Source organism: Athene noctua, chromosome Z, assembly GCF_965140245.1.
Source record: "Athene noctua chromosome Z, bAthNoc1.hap1.1, whole genome shotgun sequence".
Classification (NCBI taxonomy): Eukaryota; Metazoa; Chordata; class Aves; order Strigiformes; family Strigidae; genus Athene; species Athene noctua.
The window spans coordinates 43580586-43603055 of NC_134077.1; the positions used below are offsets into that span (position 1 = coordinate 43580586).

Genomic DNA, 22470 nt, shown 5'->3' on the forward strand with positions numbered 1-22470 from the left:
TTGTTGGTTTGATGGTTCAGCTTCACACTTGGAGGTAAGATACGCTGTCACCACAGTGGTATAAAACTTACATAGATCAGTTGCTTGGTTCAGTCAGGTCATCATAAAATAAATAGGAACTGTGATTAGATACTTGCTCAAGTGTTAAATCTGTACACTGGCACATGTCAAGGTCTTCCACTACACTTTTTTTCTAACAGCTACTTTTATGCCTTGTCTTGCTCAGTAGTCATTCAACATGCTATAGAGCTGCTTACTGTGTTCAGCGTGATCTGTAAAGAAAGATTCTAAAATCAAACTGAAAGGCATTCTTGCTGCTTTCCAATTAATAAGGAAAGACCTGAAACAACTCTGCATACCTAGCATCTTCTCTTTTGTTCTGATGTCTGCACCAAGGACAACTGTTCTGCCATGCTAATGGACTGGAAGACACGAAGACTCTGGGAGTCCTGTGGCTGTATGCTAGATAGGAAATGCTGTTTCCACATAAATACTTCTTGTGAACTGAATCCTTTCACATTCCCAGGCCTACTGACAGTGTCTCGCAATCCAACTTGAAACTCTCAGAGCACTGAGGAAGAGCACAAGCAAACTTGGTGTCATCAGGAACATCAGATAGCTTTGCTTAGTGGGTCTCATGTAGAGCTTTTGTGATGTAATACAAGCATCTTGCTGGAAGAGGGCAGGGATTGAATTTTTAGCAGAGACATCCCTGCTGTGGGAACTGTATTTGGCTTTGGAGTTAAACTGAGCTAAGCACAACTAAATGTCCTATAAAATGCTCATCATCAGTTTAAACTTTTGTTAGAACTCTTCCTTTTGGATGCTGGACACCACTAGGATGTGCAATGCAAGTTCTACAGCAATATGCCCATACTTCACTGGCAACAAGCAGCTATGGAAGCTATTCCATTTTTCAGACACACAGTCTGGATGTAGATGTCACATCTGCTGTCTTTCCTGAGCAGTGTCACCCCCATGTTCACCTGCACGTGCCATGAAACTGCTGCCTTCTCCCCGGAAAATCTTTGTGGAAGCTGGACAGGTGCTGTGAAGAGGTTAAACTGGTATGTACTTGTACACAGTCAGACATGCATGCAGACACTGCACAGAATTCTAATACACTGCTGCTCTTTTCCTTTTATCAGCAAATATATCTAGACTTTGGCAAATTGCGAACTCCCTTGTTAATTTCCTCACTTTTCCAGACCATTCCACTTTGAAGTTAGCATTCAGACATTATCCCTGATCTTTATTACTGAGAGCTTTCATTCTTCTCAGCAGTTTTTGATGTTGGTTAAGATACCAGATGTTGATATAAAGCTAAAAGTGCCCCAAATACCTCTTTCCAACTTTTCTGGCCAAAGCTTTATGAAGAATTTGAGTCAAAACAAACACTGAAAATTCATCAAATCATTCTGTCCTCTTACAAAAATATTCCAAACTGACCATATACCCTTGAAATGGCATGGTTCCAGCAGGCACACTGTTCTTACAGGACCTAAAGTCATGTGTAGTAGGAAATAGAAACAGCTTTTAAAAATTCTACAGATTCCACCTCTGCTCTCTTCAGAAGAGGACAAAGAAAAGATAAATTTATCTTTCCTTGAAATTATTATTACTGTTCCTTGGGAAGTCACTGCTGAACCAACTGATATTCCTCTACTTGGTAGCCACAAATGTGACTGGTTTTACTCCATTCCATGTGAATGAATCAGAAACATCCCAAGCACTGTTCCAGCAAAGAGTAGATATCAGGGATGTATCCTGTTTACTCACAAAGCCCTGTTTCTGTGAGCAGGAGGAAGCAGATATCTGCTCATCACTGTAAACACTCTTTCCTCTGCTGCTCAGATATATTTTATGCCCATGTTTCTTGGGGCCATACTGCAATACCGGTTCAGCTATGAGTTATATTTTTATTACCCTCTGTTTTTTTCTAGCCTTTTCTTCTCTGCTATCCTCACCCCCTTTCAAAACAATACCTGCTCTTAGGCAGACTCCCTGTGAATTAAAATCACTGAGTGACCCTATCTGACCTTTCTGAGTGCTGCTCTGTGCATCTTCTTACAGTGGATGCTGCTATCTGATACAGGACACAAGCTGCTCTTTGCAAAGCACAGTGGTTAATCTTTGGATCTATATGCCTCTATTTCAGTAAAATTGAAGCCAGCTGCTACCTTATGCCTAGACCTCTCAATTCACCTGCTGGGATCATGGCACTACCACTCAACTGGTAGCAGAGTGCTGGCATAGAGCCGCAAATGATTATATGCTTGGGAGCCCTCCACAACAGCCATGCACCTGGGTTGTAGGTACCTGCAAATGGTCATTTTGCCTCATTTTGCAGCAAAGAAATGGTCAGTGCAAGAAGAAGTCAGCAGAGCCAGTAAGCACCATATGTTATGTGCCACAACTCTGACTGGAGGCACATTTCCAGAAGGTGTAAACTGGCCACAAAACCCATGCTCTGAGCAGAGGGGTTTAGTCACATGGTTATTGTAGAACACCAGGACTCAACAAAGTCCAGATCTGGTACAAGGTGTCCAGTGTCAGAGGAGACATCATTTCAGTTAATGAAAAATTGCTCTCCAATTAACACCAACAATTTTTAGTGAAGATGACCATTTAGCCCCTCCCAGAACACTTGTGCTTGAGCTATGTATTGACTTACCAAGCAGCTGATCTTCCATGTTTAATTAGCAGGTGTGAAATTAATGGAGTTGCATGGAGAAAGAATTGTCTTAGTTACACTTCTTGCCTGCACATATCCGGCAGTCAATGAACTCAGGGTGAATTTGACACTGCCATCTAGCGATTAATGTCCACTTTACTGCTGTGCTGCAGCAGAAAAATGATACTGCAAAGATTTTAATTCCCCGAGGCTGAAATCTTATGTAGGCTTATATCGCAGGACTGCTTAAGGAACAGTGATGGGTGACACACATAATGGAGCACAAAGTCTTAGCCCCAAAGAGCTTATACAGGACACCTCACACAGACATCTAGACATCCTGAGGTAATGTTCCAATTGAAATCTGGTGAAGCTTCTATTAGCTCTTCATGCCAAGTACTTACAGAAACCTAAATATGTGTGCGTGCACCCTTGAATTTGGCCGCCTTGTCCTGAATGTTCACATGCAGACACTTGTGTGCCTCTTTACATACTAGAACGCCCTTTTTTTTCCTGCCTTTTTTTTTTTTTTTTTTTTTTCCCCTTTTCTGCAAATGCAGGGCCCACCCTAGCAGCAGAAGGTAAGGTGTTCTTTTCAGAGCAAGCAAAGGGAGGCCCAGAACTTGTAAACATGTTCCTCTATCAACAGTGTCATCAACATCACATTTGGTCCAGAAATAGGTTCCTAATTTTCAAAAAGTCTTGTGTCCAAAGAGTATATGTTATTAAGCTAAGTGATGCATTAAAGTAAAAGGATGCTAAGAGCAAAGAAGCACTGAATAGAGAAAATGACCCCATCACTTTCACACTGTGACTTCTGCGAGTAAAGATCATCCCTATTTGAATCACTTAAGCATCAGATAACATATTGTGGAGAAAAGCAAATCATTGTCTACTTCAGAGATTTCTCTGCTTCAGATTTCATCTACCGTTCGCTTATATTGTGTAGGTACCCATAGAGAGTGTACTCATGTAAATGTACATAGAGTACTTTAAAATGGCAATGCTATTCTTGACTAGAATTATACAGACCAGTCCAGACTGCTAGGGATTCTGGAAATAACCTGTTATAAGACAAAAATAATGTGGTTTTTACATTCAAATGTAATTTTTTTTTACCCTTTGCTGTTAGAATATACTGTACCAAAAGCCTAACAGTACTGCCTTAAAGGGAGAGAAAATGCTTTCAACTTGAGATATTTAATAGAGATATGTATTTACAAGAAAAAATTAAAATATTGAAGGATATGTGACACCTGTGGACTAGAAGTAAAATGTCATACTGCTACATTAACGGGCTTGCCAAAACTCAGTCAAACATCATCTTATCTCGGTTTTCCATATCAATTTGCCTTAAGCAGAAGATACACCAGGGAAACATGCTGCCAACCCAAAAGCCGCAATGGTAATCACCAAATAAAATCACACATGAAATAGAAAATGCAAAGCACCCATCTTAACCCACAATGTCAGCAATGTGCTGAAGGCACTGTTGTTCAGAAAAGGGCATGAGCTAGGCTAAAGAACATTTTTTATATTATTGCATCCACTATGCCGTGTCAGGGACAACATCTCAGACATGTGGCTAAAGGTATTTTCTCTCCATTCACATGCACAGGGCAAGAAAACCACAGATGCAGTATCTCCCCTGCCTAGTTTGAACTCGCACATGGGCAAGTCCACCAGCATTTGCAAAGCCTTCATGTGAGCCTGTAAGGGATGACTCCACACCATCACTTAGTGTTGTTCCCTTACCCCTTTGTTCCAAAAGCCACAGGACCTTTCAACCATTTTGTGCTTTTGTATAAGCCCCTCATCACCACTCCACTGCATGAATTGCCTGCTAGCCCTTGGACAGAAGTATTTCATGTGGCAGGAGTGATTAGAAACATCAGTGCTTCCCTGCTGGAGGATACTGCTCTCACAGAAGGTCCAGCTGAACAGCACACTCCTAATCTGCCTCAGCACAACCAGACAGCAACTGATAGAAGCATTTTGTGCTAGCTGAGGTGGTTTTGTACTGAACATCTGATTAGGAAAGACTTGGGTACTGTTTTGTCAGCCAAGTTGCAGAGACAATAAGGTGGAAGTGAGTACCAGCTTAGACAGACAGACAAAAAGGCACAGCTAGACCCGGGCAAGAAGATCAGTCTTTGATGAAAGCAGGCATAGGAAATTATTTCACATGCTTTAATAATTCTCTGTACTCCACTGAATGTTCTGGTTACACTGATTTACAAGGGACAGTTGTACCAATACAGTTTTCCATTTAGGCACAGTTCTTCAGTAATAAAATTGTACACAAGAGTTACATCACTACACACAATCAGTAACAACAGTTAAAAGTATTCTTGTATAGGTGAACCCTTAGAACAAATCAGTTTGGTGTTTCCTCTGATCATAGGTAGTCAGTACCAATGCCTACAGGTTAAAGTCATCTAACACTTCCTACTATAAGATCCTTTTCTCTGTAGCCCATACATTCTGTCAAGCTCCCACTACCATAGGAAGATTCTGTCTGAGACACATTTTTAAAATCAAAGTCTTCATAGCTGCAGTTGCAACCTGGCTGGGCAGACTATTGTCTTCCCAGCTCTTTCAGCTCAGTATTTCTGAGTATGGCTGACCATCACAGAACTGAGGGGCCTTTTGAAATCAGTTTTAGAGCTTCCTTGCAATCCGAATGACAGTAAACATAAACATTTGAAAGAAAAACCTGAACATTTCTGTTAAAACATAGTGACTTTAAAAAAAAAAACACAACAAAAAACAACAAAAAAACCCCCAACAGCTGGACTCTAGTCTCCAGCATGTTTTTTTGTTAGGATTTGCATGATTTGTTTGATCACACATTTATTTTACATGAGACATTTTTCTGTTAGCGTACATATCTGGTTATTCCTTCATTGATAAATTTAGAAGTGGCATTACCTTTGCAACTATCATTGTGCTTGTATAACCAGCATAAAACTGTATTAACCTTGTTAGTTAATGACTCCTTACAGTTACTTCTAGACATCATTTTCAAGCATGAGAATGCTGTAAGTTGACCACACTATAAAATAGAGGCTTGTCAGAAGATCCCACCGTTCTTGACACAGAAGCACAGCAGGGCTAAATCTAAGATCTTTCCCCAGACCACAAGTGACTGACAGGTCATATTCCAAAATACAGTGTCCCACTGTTCATCTTCTTACCTTGGGATGAATTATTGTCTCTGAAATTCATACAAAGGTCTTTATAGAATACTCTTGACTTATTCCAAGTGCCCTCTGAATTTTGTTTATAGATATGGGAACTTAGTAACACCATATTCAGAGGACAAATTCTGTTCCCTCTACATTGATGATGTTTATTTTAAGGTACTGAAGACCTTGAACATCCTGAGTGATCAGTACTCTGTATTTAGTGTAGCTTCAATTAGGAACAATTAATGGGGGTAGAAATATACACTTTTTGTTCTATGCCAGAGCTTAAGAGCAGATAAAAAAATCTCCAAAAGTTTGAAGTTCATGTCCATTTTAAATGTTGACGTGTCATTACAAAGATGTTTTCTCTACTGCTGCTCAAGTGGCAAAAGCATTAAAAAAATCAGATATTGTTTTAAATTTAAAGAATGCATTAATGTATTTTAAGCATTTAAAATCTCCGTTACATTTAATTACAGCAGCAGCTTTTAATGTTTAGTATCAGAAAGACTGTTCATATTATGGAATAAATATTAGTATTTATTTGTTCTCTTTATGATCACCTCCAAGAAAATACGTCATATCAGACAAGCACTCTGTGCTAAGAACACAATTTACAATAGCCATTTACTGAAAACAAGGCAGATGCAGCAGTTTTCTTGTACAGGTACACACACTCTACAGTTCTGTACTGCAGGTGCCTTATATCTTTCCAAAGAAAAGGAAAAAAAGTTCTTGGCTGAATATATAAATAGAAAAAAACATGAAAAGCCTATAAGAGCAACAAGGTTAAGACATTTAATGCAAATAGGTCTAGATGAAAACCATTCCTTCCCTTCAAGTTCAGTGAAGGTAACGTAACATAACCAGTTAGTTTAGTATCTTCTGACCTATGCCTTCAATTTGGTCTGGTTACAAAAGATGAAGAAAAAAAAAATTCAGACTTGCAGCTGTCCGAACAGAATTCCTAGAAAAAGCTAAGTGGATCCTCAAAGCATTGTTCCTGACTGTTCAGATAAGAATTCATGGCTCCACTGAATACATCAAGTATACTGAAAGTTTCTGGAATGAGAATACTCCAGTGCAAAGGCCACCTCAGTGCAACAGAATCCAATCTCCCTAAAAGGGAATATTTTATCTCTATTAGCATCTGAGAAGAACAGACTGTGCACATTTAAAGACCAAAAGAAACACACTAAAAAATTTCAGATAAATGCTTTGTTACCTATTTTTATTACAAAATTACTTGGTGTTAGTTTCATACAATAGCGTGTGCTGTCAGTGTTGCATAGCTGCTGCCACATAAGGCAACAACTGCAGCGCCTGCTGGAACTAACCAGAAGTATGTTACTTAATAGCCACGACTCTGAAGTTACCGGCAGTTGTTACTGCAGGATCTGATGTGACTGTTAAGAACCACAAGTGGATAAGTCAGGGCATGAGAAATTAATTTAGTGCCTTATATATAGTAGGTACAACTTTATGTATTTATTATTAGGAAACAAACCCTTTATTTGGTACATTTCAATAATTAAGCCTTAATAAATTTCTCAACTGCACACAGAGCTATCACCAGTAGCAGCAGTGACCCGAGACTATACAGCACTCTGCACTCAACTTTCGTTCTGGTTGCAAAAAAGAAGCGACGACGACACTTCAAAACGGCGATTTCTGTGATTCTCATTCAATTTGTGTGGCACCCATTTGTCAAGGTTCTTTGACTCTTCAATCTTCTGCAGATGCTCAGAAATAGCTGATACGCTTGAGTTCTTTTGCAAGTTCTCGAACAGTTGTGCGTGTATCTGCTTCCACCAGAGCCTTCAATTAATCGTTGTCAATAGCAGAAGGACGTCTGCAACCTTCTTGATCTTCAAGGTCGAAATCGCCACGTCAAAATTTCTGGAACCAAAGTCGCACTGTCCATTCATTAACACTTCCCTGGCCATATACCTCACTGATGTTTCAAGCAGCTTGCGCTGCATTACGTCCAAGTTTGAACTCGTACAAGTAGATCTGTCGAAATTGCTGTTTTGACATCTGAACTTCAAACCTCCAAAATTTGTCAAAAACGCATTTTATGTTATAATTTAATTATACAGCATGAAAGTTCATAACATGAGTTTTTCAAAAATATATAACAGTACGCCAGTCAAGAAGGTACTATGCCTGAAACATATACAATGAAAAATCACGTTACAAAACAGAAATTAATTTCTGGATAGCCTGCCATTTCATTGCAATACCTCTTCAACAGGGGAATACTACACTGGATTTTAAGTTAGCTGATAAACCTACTCAGAACTGCTTTAGAACAGCTTGACTGTTTAACTCTGTTTTCTTCCATGTCCAGTTACTGATGCTTGTCTGCCAGTGTGCTCTGCTCAGGGCCTGAGCTGTGCCTGTTCTGAAGGGACCTTCCAATGTATCTCCAGTATTCCTTTCGGATGGTGTCTTTTTCTTTAGCCAGAATTTCACACAACTATGAAAGAAAATTGAGAGGTTGGAGTGTTATACCAAAAGCTTACAGCAAACTTAATTATAAAATGCATACAATATATGTTTCAGCCAGTATTACAAATGCCTTTCTTAGCAACATTTGTTTTACTCACCGGATCTGCAACTGTTCAATGACCTCAAACTGATGTCAACTCCAATTGGTAGTCAACCAATCTGACACTGCACAAAAATCTCTCTAGTCCAATTTCAGTTGTAACTTCTTCTCCTGGACTCCTTTTGTGCCTATTACTCATAATCTACCCCAGTTTATTCAGCCTGCAGTGTACTACAGTACACTTGTGACTTCCTGACAAGCTTGTCTTTTAGTGATCCAGTAGGCTGTAAACCACTTCATTCAAAACAATGGGGGAACATCCTGCACTTAAATCTTCGGTACTCCTGATGGACTGACAGGAGATAATTTTGTTTATGGTTTTTCTCTTAGCAGACTGTCCCGAAAGGATTCTCAAAGTCAGTAACCTCTCAAAACATGTCAGAGCTGGTGCTATATGGATACTTCTACATATTCTAATTTTTGCTTTATTTTGATCTGTGTGAGTAGTGAAGCACAGCAGAAGTCAACCCTACTCACAGGACATGCTGTGTAAAATATATATGGTATAAACATTGTCTACAAATGTTCTACTCAATTCCCTTTTATTAGACAGTTAACATTGCCTTACTCAGAGAAACAGAGTTGAGAAACAGGAGCTTTAATGCCTAAATAGATGAAAAAGTCAAACTCAGTGAAGTAGTATAAAGGGACATGAATCTGGGAGGTACAACTGCACACACTTACACTCTGGTCCTGGAACACAACAAAGGAAAAATTTTGAGAAAGAACAATGCTGAAACACAGAGACTCCAGGCAAGAACTGCATCTCTAACTACTCTGAGTTCCAGTCTGTCCCACAGTGAGTTCCCTGAATATGAAACACAGGGAGATGCACAGCACTGCTAGAGGTCATTTATTTTCTGTAGGAAATGGTGCCTGACATTCCTTACTGATGTCCCCAGTGCCTGCTGGCCTTTAAGCTTATTCTGCCAGCTTTCTTAGAAAGAGCTAAGAAAGTGCAAAGGGAGTTTGAGATTCTGTTTAGATACAGATTCTCTGAGAACAAGATTCATTAACCTTCAGAGAATATAGTGAGTTCACGCTACAAACTTAGCACTGGAAACTCCATTATTCAAATATCTCCTTTCTTATGCAGGCAATATTAGAAACCTTCCTTTACTACCAGGTGAAGAAAACTTACAGTGATTTTGTAATTGGCAAGTTATCATTTATAGATAAACTTATGAGACCCTTGTGATTATCTGGCTTTCATGTTCAACTCTTCATAGAGCTCCTGTGATTAACAAGTAACCTGTTCCATTTATGAAAATCAGTATCACTTTTCTGGGATATAAAACAAGAGCAACAGATGGCATCCCTAAGAAGCAAACCCAAGCTCTCAAAACGTACCTCCAATGCCTTATTTAGTGTTTCTTCCTTGTTATCACACTGGTTTTCAAGCATATCTTCATATAAGTCCACAAGAAAGGCAATCAGATAGGGTGAACTGTGGCTGGGCTGTAAATTCAACAGCTGCTCTAACAGATTTGGATACTTTGAAAGACCACGATCCTGTAGAATCCTAGAACAGAGGTTAATAGGCTTGAAACAATGTCTGGGAAATACAGTGTGAAAAATTACATTGTTACGACTCCTTTGTTTGGAAATCAGTTTTGAAATAAGGGTGCAAATACAAGTAAGGCAGAAAGTAAGCAGCATGCAGCAACAATACAACTTAATGTTGTAGTAAGCTAGTGTAGTTATGCTCAAGTGAACAGAAAATAGACTGAAAGCATGCTTATTACTTCCTACTCTATGCTCTTGACCCAGTAACATTACCAGTCAAGTTTTTAAAAACATGAGAAGTACTAGTAATCATCCCACAAGAATACAGGGCCAGAAACTCTTGAGGAAAGTTACAGAGAAATTAGGTTCATGTATTGACCCCTTGTGGAGGTTTTTGCCTACTTGCTTAAGCACACACTAGAACAAGCAGCAACAAGCTCTTCCCAGTTAAGAGCTAGGCATAAGACAGCCACAGATATCCTCTTTGCCCCACAGAGAAGGACGTCTCACCCTTTTAAATAGTTCCAAGCGCTCTCATTATGTGGCACTGCTGTGATCATCTTAAGAGTGTATCTGTGAGAAAAAAGGTAACAGGTCATGAATGCAACCACTAACAATGCAGTTAGAAATGATCTGAATGTGCTCAGACACTCCCAAACACATGCCTCTAGTCTGTATTTCAGTCTTTTTGCAGATCATCTCAGCTGGGTCATAGATCAAAAATGTATCGCTGCAATCACTGCAAGTCTCAGAGAGGCAGACACTGTGAGAACTGTTTGAAATTCTGAGTGTTCCATTTGCTGCATTTTATACAATAGTAAAAGAGTTCTCAAAATTATGAGCAGTAACACTAAGAAACAACGTGACATGCTATCCCGGTATGCTAAAGGAGTAACTTGTGTCCTGATGCTCAGAAATGGCGAGGGGCTGTGAAGGACTGGAGTAATCAAAGCCCAGGGGGCACTATCTTAATATGACTGCATGTGCTATGTTCTGTATGTATTTGCAGAACTTTTTTCATGAGGCTGCACTTGACCAAACCCACAGAAAGGCAGAGCTTGAGGTTTCAGCTTACACAGCCTTCTGCAGCAGTTCTATTAAAGTAGCAGTTAGGCAACTTCTCTAAAAGCAAAGCAACAAGAGGGACCTGCCATACATTTGCAAAGCCACATTTCATCTTCACAAAACAAACTTTACCTTCTGCCCTTCCCCAGCACAACCAGGCATGAGGCTGCTTTTCAGAGACAGCAGATATTTATAAAAAGTTCTGTAAGCAGTACTGAAAAAAACTAGCCAACCCTAAAACTTTTTTAGCCTTCTGCAGTCACTATGACAAAGATCAAGTTTATCAAGCAACAAGCAGGCTAACTGTGGTTCTGTAATGACATCTGAGAAGTCTTAACCTTAGACAGTCTGATTCTTAAGATGGTATCCAATTATCTTGAACATAGCACCATGTATAAATGGATCAAAGGAGGCTGTTGGATTTAACCTCTGGAGAGAAAAAGCTGTAAATATCCAAGCCTAAGTCATGGAAATTAATAAGATTTATTAAGCTGCAGGAAAGTTATAAATTGGAAGAGAAGTATAACTTAGAGCAGTTTGCAAACACAATCATAAAAGGTGGTGGAGGCTGGGATCCCCTACGAACAATATACCAATGGACCTATTCAGAGACTCAGTCTTTCTTCTCAATAATAACTCTGAAAAACTGCAGTATCTTCTTTCCATTGCTTCTTCACCTCTTCTCATAAACATCAATCCTGATCAGTGGTCTGAGATGTGAAAGCCACACAAGGAAGCTTCCCTTACCATCAGTAATAAAGTAAATGGCTAGAAACCCTGTTTGTTTTCAGTTACAAACATACCACTTCAAAACAGTTTCAACAGTTTCCTCAGAACAAGCCAACTCACAGACAGTTGTCTTTGTGCTGACCACATACCCCTGAAAGCTCCTTTCTTATTCCAGCTGCATCAAATTCCTCACAAAAGGCAACTTCTCTTCCTATCTCTTCCTACAGTTCATATCCATGTTATCTTTAAATCGTTGGGGTTACTCTCCTACTAAAACAGCAGTTCAGTTTAACACTGAGAGTGCCTCTCCTTCCAAGCTTTCTAGGGTTAGGATGTAAGACACTAATAAACAGCGCAACTTATGTGGTTCCAGTGTCACAGATCTTCTGCAGGCTGTTCCACTATAGCCAGCTGATTTTATATCTTTACACTTGTACACTTTACAGGCTTTTTATAAAGCCAGATGTTTTGACTGCACAACAAACAGCAGGGTGGGAGGAGATTCATGAGAATAGCTCACTCAGGTTAAGCATAGTTTGCTTCAGTACTACTGAACAGCAGTTCTGAACACATCTACACATGCACTAATGCTTGATCTGCTAGTCATGAGAGTGAGCCCAAAAACTGCATTAAAACCAGGAAAGACAAGCCCACAGGGACTGTCAAAGTATTCCTTTGCTTTCATGTCATGGAGAATGCTTAATGTGAGCATAAGCAGCATTACTAACTGGACTTCTCTGTCTAGGACTGCTGGATCATCATAGCCAGTGGTATTGAAAATTACGAAATGTCGTTGGTTCCAAACAGAGTTGTTTCTCACATCTTCCCTCAAAAGCTGGTCTACGTATTCCAGTTCATTGTCCCATAATTTGAACTCCTGTGTAAAGAGAAGAAAGAGAGAATATCATAATCAAAAGGTTTTATTTTTTAAAGTATGTTCTCTTTGCTCTTAAGTTCTCCGAACATTAGATACAGAGACTTTTTTAAAGAAATCAACACAAAGTTCAAAGAAAAATAAGAAAGGGTGCACTGGGAACACACTTCACTATTCAGTTGCATACAATGGTATTAGCTCATCACTAAACTCACACACGTAACAGTAAGCAGCCAAGGACTGACTATTTGGAACTTGCTTTCTAAAAGGCAAGTTTATGGCTAACCTCTACCACACATTAAAATGCAATTATTTTTCCCCCTTCAGCATTAAGATACAAAGAGCCAAATGCAATTCAAATTGTGTTTTAAGACAACCTGAGCACGTTTTCTAGTGAATCAAGAGTTCTGTGGATACAGTACCTGAATAACCCATTGTCTGTGTTGCCATGCGTGGTAATTTTTGGCATCTTGGTTAAGAATGTCAGCTATGAACTCAAGCTCTTGGGATGGATCCTGCAGCCATTCCACCAACACCCGTCTGTGATGCCTAATGACAAAAGGAGAAAACTATGTTTAGAATAGCCTAAAAATTTTTTGTGAACATGTGGTCTGTATTAAATCAGTATACAGCAACTCTACTACCTAGAAAAAACCCACTAGTTAAATACTTCAAATTAAATATACTAAAACATTTTAGTTGACTCTGACAAACACATGATGCATACTTACACTGTAACAAATTTTAACTACAGATACACATTCGCCAATCACCTCCTTTTAGACAAGTTATGTTTACTTGAAGTGTTTGCACTTTTAACACTCATAGCCAAAGTCTTCAACAGAATAAAATTTACTAGTACTACATAATTTCTCTAGCAATAACAACACTGCTGTTTTGTCTATGCCCATTTGCTTGGGAAAAAAACCCAACAACAGGTAAGCAAACTCTGAAAGTCAACAAAAGAAAAAATATTAATTCCTATTTGCTTTTTTCCTTGCCTTTTCATGAGTCATTTTTTTGATCTGTTAGACTTATTTTGACAGTTTAGTAATTGAAATTAAAAGAAACCAAGACTTTTTAGCATGTCATAATCATGTTTAGAACAAACTGCTAAAGAGGACTTTGGCAGTGATACTCATGCAATTCCATTTAACTCCTCCACTACTACCACTGCAGCAGATGCAGGAAGCAACTCTTAACAACTTTTAGGATCAGTGATCACAACTTATTCTAGACAATTTACAAAACAAAAATTATCTGAAAAAATGTTAAGAACTGAAAAGAAAATACGATTTTACCAGACTTGGTAGTTCTTTGGCTGATCTTCAATGATAGCCGTAATATACTTAAGTTCCTCGTGGAGATCCTTTCCCAAAGACTGCAGGAGGACCCTCCGGAAATGCCTGTATAAAAATGTCACACATTTGAACACTGACACAGGCCTTTCCTAAAATTCACAGAGAAGAACATATACAAAACTTTGTTCGCAGTTCTAAAGGAGTTAAAAGGAGTACAAAAATCTAAGCCATGTATCCAGTTCTGTTACAGCTCATTTGATTATTGAACAGTGGAGAACTGGAATACAACTGCTTATAACATTATGTTATCTAAGGTAACAACAGTTCTGTTTCAGATTCAATCATTTGTTTACCCACACTAGTCTTATAATCACAAAAACTACGACTCCCATGCTTAAAATAATGTAAACTTCGATTTTATGCAAGTCAGTGGAATTAAGACATACAAGAGGTACTTGTTAGCATGCACAAGTTAAAAGGGCATAATACAAGTATCAGAAATGCACTGTTTATTCATTACCTAATTGAAGATTAACCTGACATCTTCTAAAATGCAGTATTTAATAAGTATACAAATATTTAGCAAGAAATGGCAGCAATCATGCTTTTATGCCTCTTCTTGAACTCAACCAAGGGCTTCTTCAGCATTTTGCCAAGGTCACATTATCAGGTAAGTAATCTAATTTTAAACAGCAAAGTTCTTTTTGTGGCTAATCCTGACCTTGATTGATAATTTCCTGAAGGCCAAATGAATGAAAACCACCAAATCAAAATGAGACACAGAAAATACTGAACAAAGGCCTTATTTAGAAGTTCACTGGGAGACTACACTACTCCTCTCTATAAATTCAACTAGTCTCAACTAGACTAACAAAATTGTTAGAGAAATAAGGGGTTGGCAATCAAATGATGATAGAAATAATCCTGAGATTATCACTTACCATACTGTGTAATTTGCAGCATTTAACTCAAGGGCATCTGCTGTTAGCTTGAAAGCTCTTTCACTTCTCTCGTCCCGCTGCAGAACAGCCCGGAAGTAATCATAGACATCTTGAACTAAACAGATAACAGCATCTTATCCAAGGTTGTGAGACAGTGGCCTGATTAGGGGGTAAGGTTAGTAATCCTTTCAAGTTACCTCCTATTTTGTGTATTCTAACTATATCTCTTTAAAATTATAGCTCTGACAGCATTGCTGATCAAAACCTCTAAATTATTAGTATACTGAAAAGGTGCAAAAATGCCTTAAAAACACACCACCTGAAAAACAGTGAAACACTCAGAAAAGTTCCTTGCTGCTTACTCACACTATTTCCCCAGTGCAGTAGCTTCATACATCTCTCTTCCACTTGTGGGTTAGAAATGCCTTATTATGTGAATTAGACTGTCTGTTGTATTACCTTTTAAGCCACAATATTTTAAAATAAAAACTTGGCTAGTAACACTTCAGGTGAAGATTCAAGTTTGGAGATGCTTGGTGTATACATCAAATACTACCACCGTAACACATTAAATATTTTTTCATAGTACTGTGCGAGAAAGTATGTTATCCAAAACATAGAAAGTTGCTTTAGATAAGCTAAGGTCAGACATGAATTTAACCACCTTTTCTGTGTACAACATGTTTAAAACTTACATTTTTCACTGTAGATGATCTGAACAACAGGATTTGGCCCATCATTTTGAGGGACAGGTTCAACGTCTGCCCATTCCTTCCTGTCCCTGTAAACAGACGTTTTTGTTCTTTCAATGCTTCTGAAAAGCACCAAACGTTCATCAAAGCACTACACGCACAAATTTATGTCCACCAACACATCTTTGTTCCAACGGTGGCTATTATTGTCGCTATGTTATTGTCTATGACACAGACCAGCACATAAACAATTAAAGGGGGTACTGGCACATGTAATCGTATTATTAATATCCAGCTGTAAGACAACTTGGGAAAGTCATCCATCACCCGACTTCAGGCTGCCCGAGGCGCAACGCGGGGACCCGGGTCTGAGCGATTCGCGATACACGCCCGACACCGCCCCACGGCCTGGCCCTGGCGCCCCGCGCCAGACCTGACGTGCCGTCACGCCACACGGCGCGACACGACATCCCCGCCCTGGCGCCCCTGTCGGAGAGGCCGATCTCGGCGCTCGCGGCTGTGCCGGCGCGGCCGCACCTGTAGAGTACGTAGCTGGCGTCTTCCCCCTCCTCTTCTTCTTCCCGCAGCTGCCCGAAGCCGCTGTCCGGCTCGCCGCTGCTCTCCCCGTCCGGCTGCAGTTCCGCCACAGCCATCCCCTCCGCCGCCATGGCCCCGCTGCCGCTTCCGGGGCGGTGCGGCAGAGCGCCGCATGGCTCGCCACCGCCTCCCCCGGCACGTCGGGCGGGGCTCGTGCGGCGGGGTCGTGCCGCGGCGTTTGCCCGCCGCCGCGCAGGACGGTTCCCCGCAGTGGGAACCCCGCAGGACGGACCCGGCAGTGGCAGCGCCCAGGCTTTAGTTTTAATCCACGGGTCTGCTAATTAACCGTCAGAAACGTACCGGGATGGGCGGCGGGAGGTTGGGTCGGGCCCGGGCCCGGGGTACTCTTCCAGTTCGCTTTTCCCGTTCCACCATGCCCTGACGGAAACCGACGAGGGTCTGCCAGCGTTGTGCCCTGACCGGCAGTCACGTCCCTGCCCACACGTTACAGGGCAGTGCGCAGCAGTTACTTGGGTGGCTGGTATTTGTTGTGCTTTATGCTTGGTTTACGCTACTATAAACTAAGAGACACGAAAGGCAAAAGGAGGCTTTTCTCATGCCAGCGGTAGCATATTTCCTTTGAGAACCCACTCTAGCACCAATATTGGGGTTTGCAGATGCAAGGCAGTGAGACCAACGGCACCGGACTGACACCGTGGGAATGCATGGGGGGACAGAGGTTCTGGGGAATGCTGCTGCAGCAGCTGCTGTGGTAAGTTAGAACGCTGCGAATAGCAGGTCCCTGGCATTACCCATGCTCAGGTGCGCTATGGTGTCGCAGGCATGGTGAGCTGTGTTTCCTCCCCAGTGGAAACTCACAGAATGGCATCGTTTCAGTCGAACTTTCTGACAGGGCAAGGCTGGTGAATCTGGTCTCCGTAAAAGGTGGAATTAGACGAGGCTTTGGAACAGCCAGTTGTTACCAGTGGGTGAAATTGTGGAAGGCAGGAGATCCTCTGAAGTGATGTTGGTCAGTAGAACAAAGTAGCAGACCTGAAGAAAGTAATTAGGAAAGCAGTTGACCTGGTGTTACAGGTTAGTAATCCAGGGCATGCTGAGATGCTTTAGGGAGGGGAGGGTTAAAGACAGGCAGAGCACAAGTATAGTAAGGGCCATGCATCTGTGCTGTATATTCAGGGAGGTGGGAAATCATTCTGTATGTGGTGCAAAAGGTTAAAGTCTTTAATTCTGGGGTGATGAAGTTGAAAGGACGGTAGGTGTGTCACATGTTTTACAATGATTTTATGGAAAGAAGAATGATGCCAGAGCAACAATGAGGGAGTATAAATGCACAGATGCAAATCGAAACACAAGATCCAGGACACAGAAGAACTGGGCCTGTAGGTGCTACTTCTGCCACTGAGCATCTTTGTCTCCTTTGGGAAGTTACCTGACAGCTGTGTTTTCCCTGCCTTTCTGCTTTTTTTCTGCCCCATTTTAATGGTACACTTGGGGACTTCATTTGTTTCTGCTGAGATGTTCGTATAGTGACCGGAGTGCATAGTTTGGTTAGTGCCTCTGGATGTTACAGTAATACAGACTATAGTAATATCATAATGGAGAGGAAAAAAAGAGCAATCTGCTGAAAGGTTGCTTTGGACTATAGGACCATGAATAGCACAGAAAGGAAATGGAGAAAGACATACCTAGAGGCATGATATACAGCAGCAGCTAAGTGAAAGAAGAAAGTTACAAAATGCAGAACATTCTGAAAAAAAGAGAAGAAGAACCAAGACAGGCCTAAAAAGGAACATGGTATATTATAACCAGATCAGAGGAACTGTGCACATATGAATGAGAGAAACCTCAAAGGCAATAAATACTGTTTTGTAAGAGACAGAGCAGAAAGGAAAGAAGTCACTGTTCCTGACCTGTTGAGGCAAAGGTTGCATTGTGAGTTCATTAGACACCAACAGATCTGCATGGGCAGAGGGCACTTGAGACACAGATCTTTATTATTAGCTCTGCTGTTTGAGCAACAGTTTGGGTTTTTTCGTCGTGCTTTCTCCGGAACTAACAAGTAATGACCTGCCATTGCCGCTGCTTATGCTGGTATCATCTTTACCAGCTATTTACATGGGTTACAGACAGGCTAGATTTTGCAATAGGAGCTAATTTCCTCAGAGTGTCATAGCAGGACAAGAAACAAAAGTGAGCTGTTCTGATGCCAGCCACTGGATGGAGCTGGTCCAAGAAGATTTTGCTGATAGCATAGGGCAGACAGCAGATAGGGTAGCTATCCCACTGCCCTTAGGACTTGCTTCTACATTTTCAGTCTGAACCTATAGGTGTTGGGGTCTGTGGACTGCTTCTAAAGGCTTGAGGAATGGTAACTGAGAAAAGCAAGCCGGTTGCAGGAAGCTAAAGCATGTTCCAAACAAGTTGTGTCCTCATGAGAGCAACTTACGAGTCTGCAAGTTAGGAAGTTTGAAAGCCATGAGTATAACTCGCATCAAAACCAGTGCCAGAAAGAATGTGGCGACCCAGATGGAGCTGCCACGCAAACATGCAGAGCTTCAGGTCTCGGGCTGCAGGGAGTTCCTGAGCCTGTCGGTCCTGCCGGAGGGCAGCAGGGGCAGCACCTGTGTGCACTGCCGTCAGCTGGATGACCTGCTCATCCTGGTGGCGGAACTCAAAGAAGACGTTGAGAGATTAAGAAGTATTAGGGAGTATGAACGGGAAATTGACCGGTGGAGTAACACCCTAGCACCCCTGAAGCAACAGGGGATAATGGAAGCTCCAAGCGAGGCAGGTAATCCCTCACCCTCTTCCTATCAGGCAGAAGGAGGGGCCCTAAGAGACGAGGGAGGCTGGAAACAGGTCCCTGCTCGGGGAGGCAGGAAAATCCTCTCCCCACCTCACTCACCCTCCATGGTGCCCCTTCACAATAGATTCAGGGCCCTGGAACTTTTGAACAAAGAAGCGAAGGAGGAAGAAAATGAGACAAACGAAGAAGACCAAGGTTCACTAAGGCCAGGTCACTTCAGACCAGGTATTAAAACCAGCTCTGAAAAGAACCCCAGAAGAGTCACTGTAGTGGGTGACTCCACTCTAAGGGGTGTCGAAGGCCCCATATGCAGACCAGACCCGCTTCACAGGGAAGTCTGCTGCCTCCCTGGGGCCCACATCAAGGACCTCACAGCAACACTCCCTACCCTAGTGAGACCGAAGGATTACTACCCTCTCCTGGTTTTTCAGGTAGGTAGTGATGACATCACCAGGAGGTGGCCTAAAGCAATGAAGAGAGAATTCTGGTCCTTGGGAAAACTGCTTAAGGGGTCGGGGGCACAAATTGTGTTCTCCTCCATCCCTTTGGTTGGGGGGATGGATGAGGAAGATTACAGGAGAATTCAGCAGATGAATGGGTGGCTCCAAGACTGGTGTTACCATCAGGGCTTTGGATTCTTCAATCATGGGTTGGTATACAGGGCACATGATCTTTTGACATTGGACGGGATGCACCTGTCCCAGAGAGGGAAGGGGATTATGGGGCAGGAGTTAGCTGGGCTCATTGACAGAGCTTTAAACTGGATTTGAAGGGGGAAAGGGGCAAAACATCGGCCCATCTGAAGTGCGTGTATACCAATGCACAGAGCATGGGTAACAAACAGGAAGAGTAGCCGTGATGAAACAGGAGAATTACGATGTTGTTGCTATTACAGAAACATGGTGGGATGTCTCCCATGACTGGAGTGTGCCAATTGATGGGTACAAGCTCTTTAGGAGGGACAGACAGGGAAGGAGAGGACGTGGAGTGGCTCTGTGTGTTAAGGACTGTTATGATTGCTTTGAGTACAGGTGTAGTGAAGAGAGGGTTGAGTGTCTTTGCATTAGAACCAGTGGGAAGGCCAACAGGCCAGATGTTGTAGTAGGAGTCTACTATAGGCCACCCAACCAGGACAGAGAGATGGATGAGATATTTTATAGGCACTTAGGTGAAATCTCACAATCGCTTGTCCTTGTTCTTGTGGGCGACTTTAACTTGCCAGACATCTGCTGGAAATACAACACGGGAAAATGAGACCAGTCCCGGAGATTCCTGGAATGTGTGGGAGACAACTTCATGATGCAGCTGGTGAGTGAACAGACCAGAGAAGGTGCCCTGCTGGATCTCCTCTTTGAACAGAGAAGGGCTTCTGGATGATGTGTCAGTTGGAGGCCGGCTAGGGCACAGCGATCATGAAATAATAGAGTTCTCTATTCTTAGAGAGGCCAGGTGAGGGATAAGCAGGACTGCCATCCTGGACTTCAGAAGGGCTGACTTTGTCTTGTTTAGGCACCTGCTTGAAACGATCCCCTGGGATCCTGATGTCTCCTGAAGGGTACAGGGGCACAGGAAGGCTGGGCACTCTTTAAGAAGGAAGTGTTAATGGATCAGAAGCAGGTGGTTCCCAGGTTCTCTAAGAGAAGCGGATGCCAGAGAAGACCACCCTGGCTGAACAGGGAGCTTTAGCTGCAACTCGGAGAGGAAAGGAGAGTTTACAGCCTTTGGAAGAAGGGGCTAGCCACACACAGTGATTACAGAGAGGCTGTGAGGCTATGCAGGGGAGAAATCAGAAAGGCTAAAGCCCAACTGGAAATTAATTTGACCTCTGCAATCAAGGATAACAAGAAAAGTTTCTTTAAGTATGTCAGTAGCAAAAGGAAGTCCAGGGAGAGTCTCCATCCCCTGCTAGATGCAGGAGGAAACTTGGTAACAAGTGATGAGGAGAAGGCTGAGGTGCTTAATGCCTTCTTTGCCTCAGTCTTTAATAACAAGACTGGTTGTACTGAGGGAATCCAGCCTCCTCAGACAGAAGACAGAGACTGGGAGAACGACCCCCGTGCAATCCAGGAGGAGACAGTCAGTGACCTGCTGCATCACACAGACACACACAAGTCTGTGGGACCAGATGGGATACACCCCAGAGTGCTGAAGGAGCTGGCTGGGGTGCTCGCCAAGCCGCTTTCCATCATTTACCAGCAGTCCTGGCTGACCGGGGAGGTCCCGACTGATTGGAAATTGGCCAGTGTGACGCCCATCTATAAGAAGGGTCAAAAGGATGATCCTGGAAATGACAGCCTGTCAGCTTGACTTCAGTGCCCGGGAAGCTGATGGAGCAGCTCATCCTAAACACCATCATGCAACACATGAGGGACAACCAGATGCTCAGGCCCAGTCAGCATGGGTTTATGAAAGGCAGGTCCTGTTTGACAAACCTGATCTCCTTCTGTGACAGGGCGACCTGCTTATTGGATGAGGGAAAGGCTGTGGATGTTGTCAACCTTGACTTTAGTAAGGCTTTTGACACTGTTTCCCACAGCATTCTCCTGGTGAAACTGGCTGCTCATGACTTGGACAATCATACACTTTGCTGAGCAAAAAACTGTCTGGATGGCCGGGCCCAGAGAGTTGTGGTGAACAGAGTTAAATCCAGTTGGTGGCCGGTCAGGAGTGGTGTCCCCCAGGGCTTGGTTTTGGGGCCACTCCTGTTTAACATCTTTATTGATGATCTAGACGAGGGGATCGAGTGCACCCTCAGTCAGTTTGCAGATGACACCAAGTTGGGTGGGAGTGTTGATGTGCTCGAGGGTAGGGAGGCTCTGCAGAGAGACCTGGACAGGCTGGAGCCATGGGCTGAGGCCAACTGGAGGAGTTTCCATAAGGCCAAGTGCCGGGGGCTGCCCTTGGGCCACAACAACCCCCAGCAGCGCTACAGGCTTGGGGAGGAGTGGCTGGAGAGCTGCCAGTCAGAGAGGGACCTGGGGGTGCTGATTGACAGCCGGCTGAACAGGAGCCAGCAGTGTGCCCAGGTGGCCAAGAAGGCCAATGGCATCCTGGTTTGTGTCAGCAATAGTGTGGCCAGCAGGGACAGAGAAGAGATCTTGCCCCTATACTTGGCGCTGGTGAGGCCATACCTCAATTATTGTGTTCAGTTTTGGGCCCCTCACTACAAAAAGGACATAGAGTTACTCGAACATTTCCAGAGAAGGGCTACAAAGCTGGTCAAGGGTCTGGAACACATGTCCTATGAGAAGCAGCTGAGGGAACTGGGGGTGTTTAGTCTGGAGAAGAGGAGGCTGAGGGGAGACCTCATCGCCCTCTACAGCTACCTGAAAGGAGGTTGCAGAGAGCTGGGGATGAGTCTCTTTAACCAAGTAACAAGCGATAGGACAAGAGGGAATGGCCTTAAGTTGTGCCAGGGAAAGTTCAGACTAGATATTAGGAAGCATTTATTTACAGAACAGGTTGTTGGGCATTGGAATGGGCTGCCCAGGGAGGTGGTGGAGTCCCCATCCCTGGAGGTGTTCA

At 42.6% G+C, this 22470-nt stretch overlaps 1 protein-coding gene across 1 annotated transcript; it reads right to left on the reverse strand.

Moving 5' to 3' along the window:
- Positions 1–7065: 7065 nt before the first annotated feature.
- Positions 7066–16264, reverse strand: FNTA (farnesyltransferase, CAAX box, subunit alpha). Its single transcript, XM_074932435.1, has 9 exons — positions 16119–16264; positions 15585–15670; positions 14890–15004; positions 13949–14053; positions 13070–13196; positions 12502–12650; positions 10490–10552; positions 9824–9995; positions 7066–8341 (listed from the first exon to the last, which is right to left on the reverse strand). Exons 1-9 carry the CDS (start codon positions 16247–16249, stop codon positions 8213–8215), a joined length of 1077 nt encoding a protein of 358 aa, XP_074788536.1. The 5' UTR covers positions 16250–16264; the 3' UTR covers positions 7066–8212.
- Between the last annotated feature and the right edge of the window lie 6206 nt (positions 16265–22470).

What these genes read in the sequence shown, in the direction of transcription:
- FNTA (XM_074932435.1), bottom strand. Translation starts at nt 16,249, where the DNA reads ATGGCGGCGGAGGGGATGGCTGTGGCGGAACTGCAGCCGGACGGGGAG. An exon ending in GCCAGCTACGTACTCTACAG is followed by an intron (nt 15,671 to 16,118) that starts GTGCGGCCGCGC and finishes GTCTGTTTACAG; the next exon opens with GGACAGGAAGGAATGGGCAG. An exon ending in CCAAAGAACTACCAAGTCTG is followed by an intron (nt 13,197 to 13,948) that starts GTAAAATCGTAT and finishes TTTTGTCATTAG; the next exon opens with GCATCACAGACGGGTGTTGG.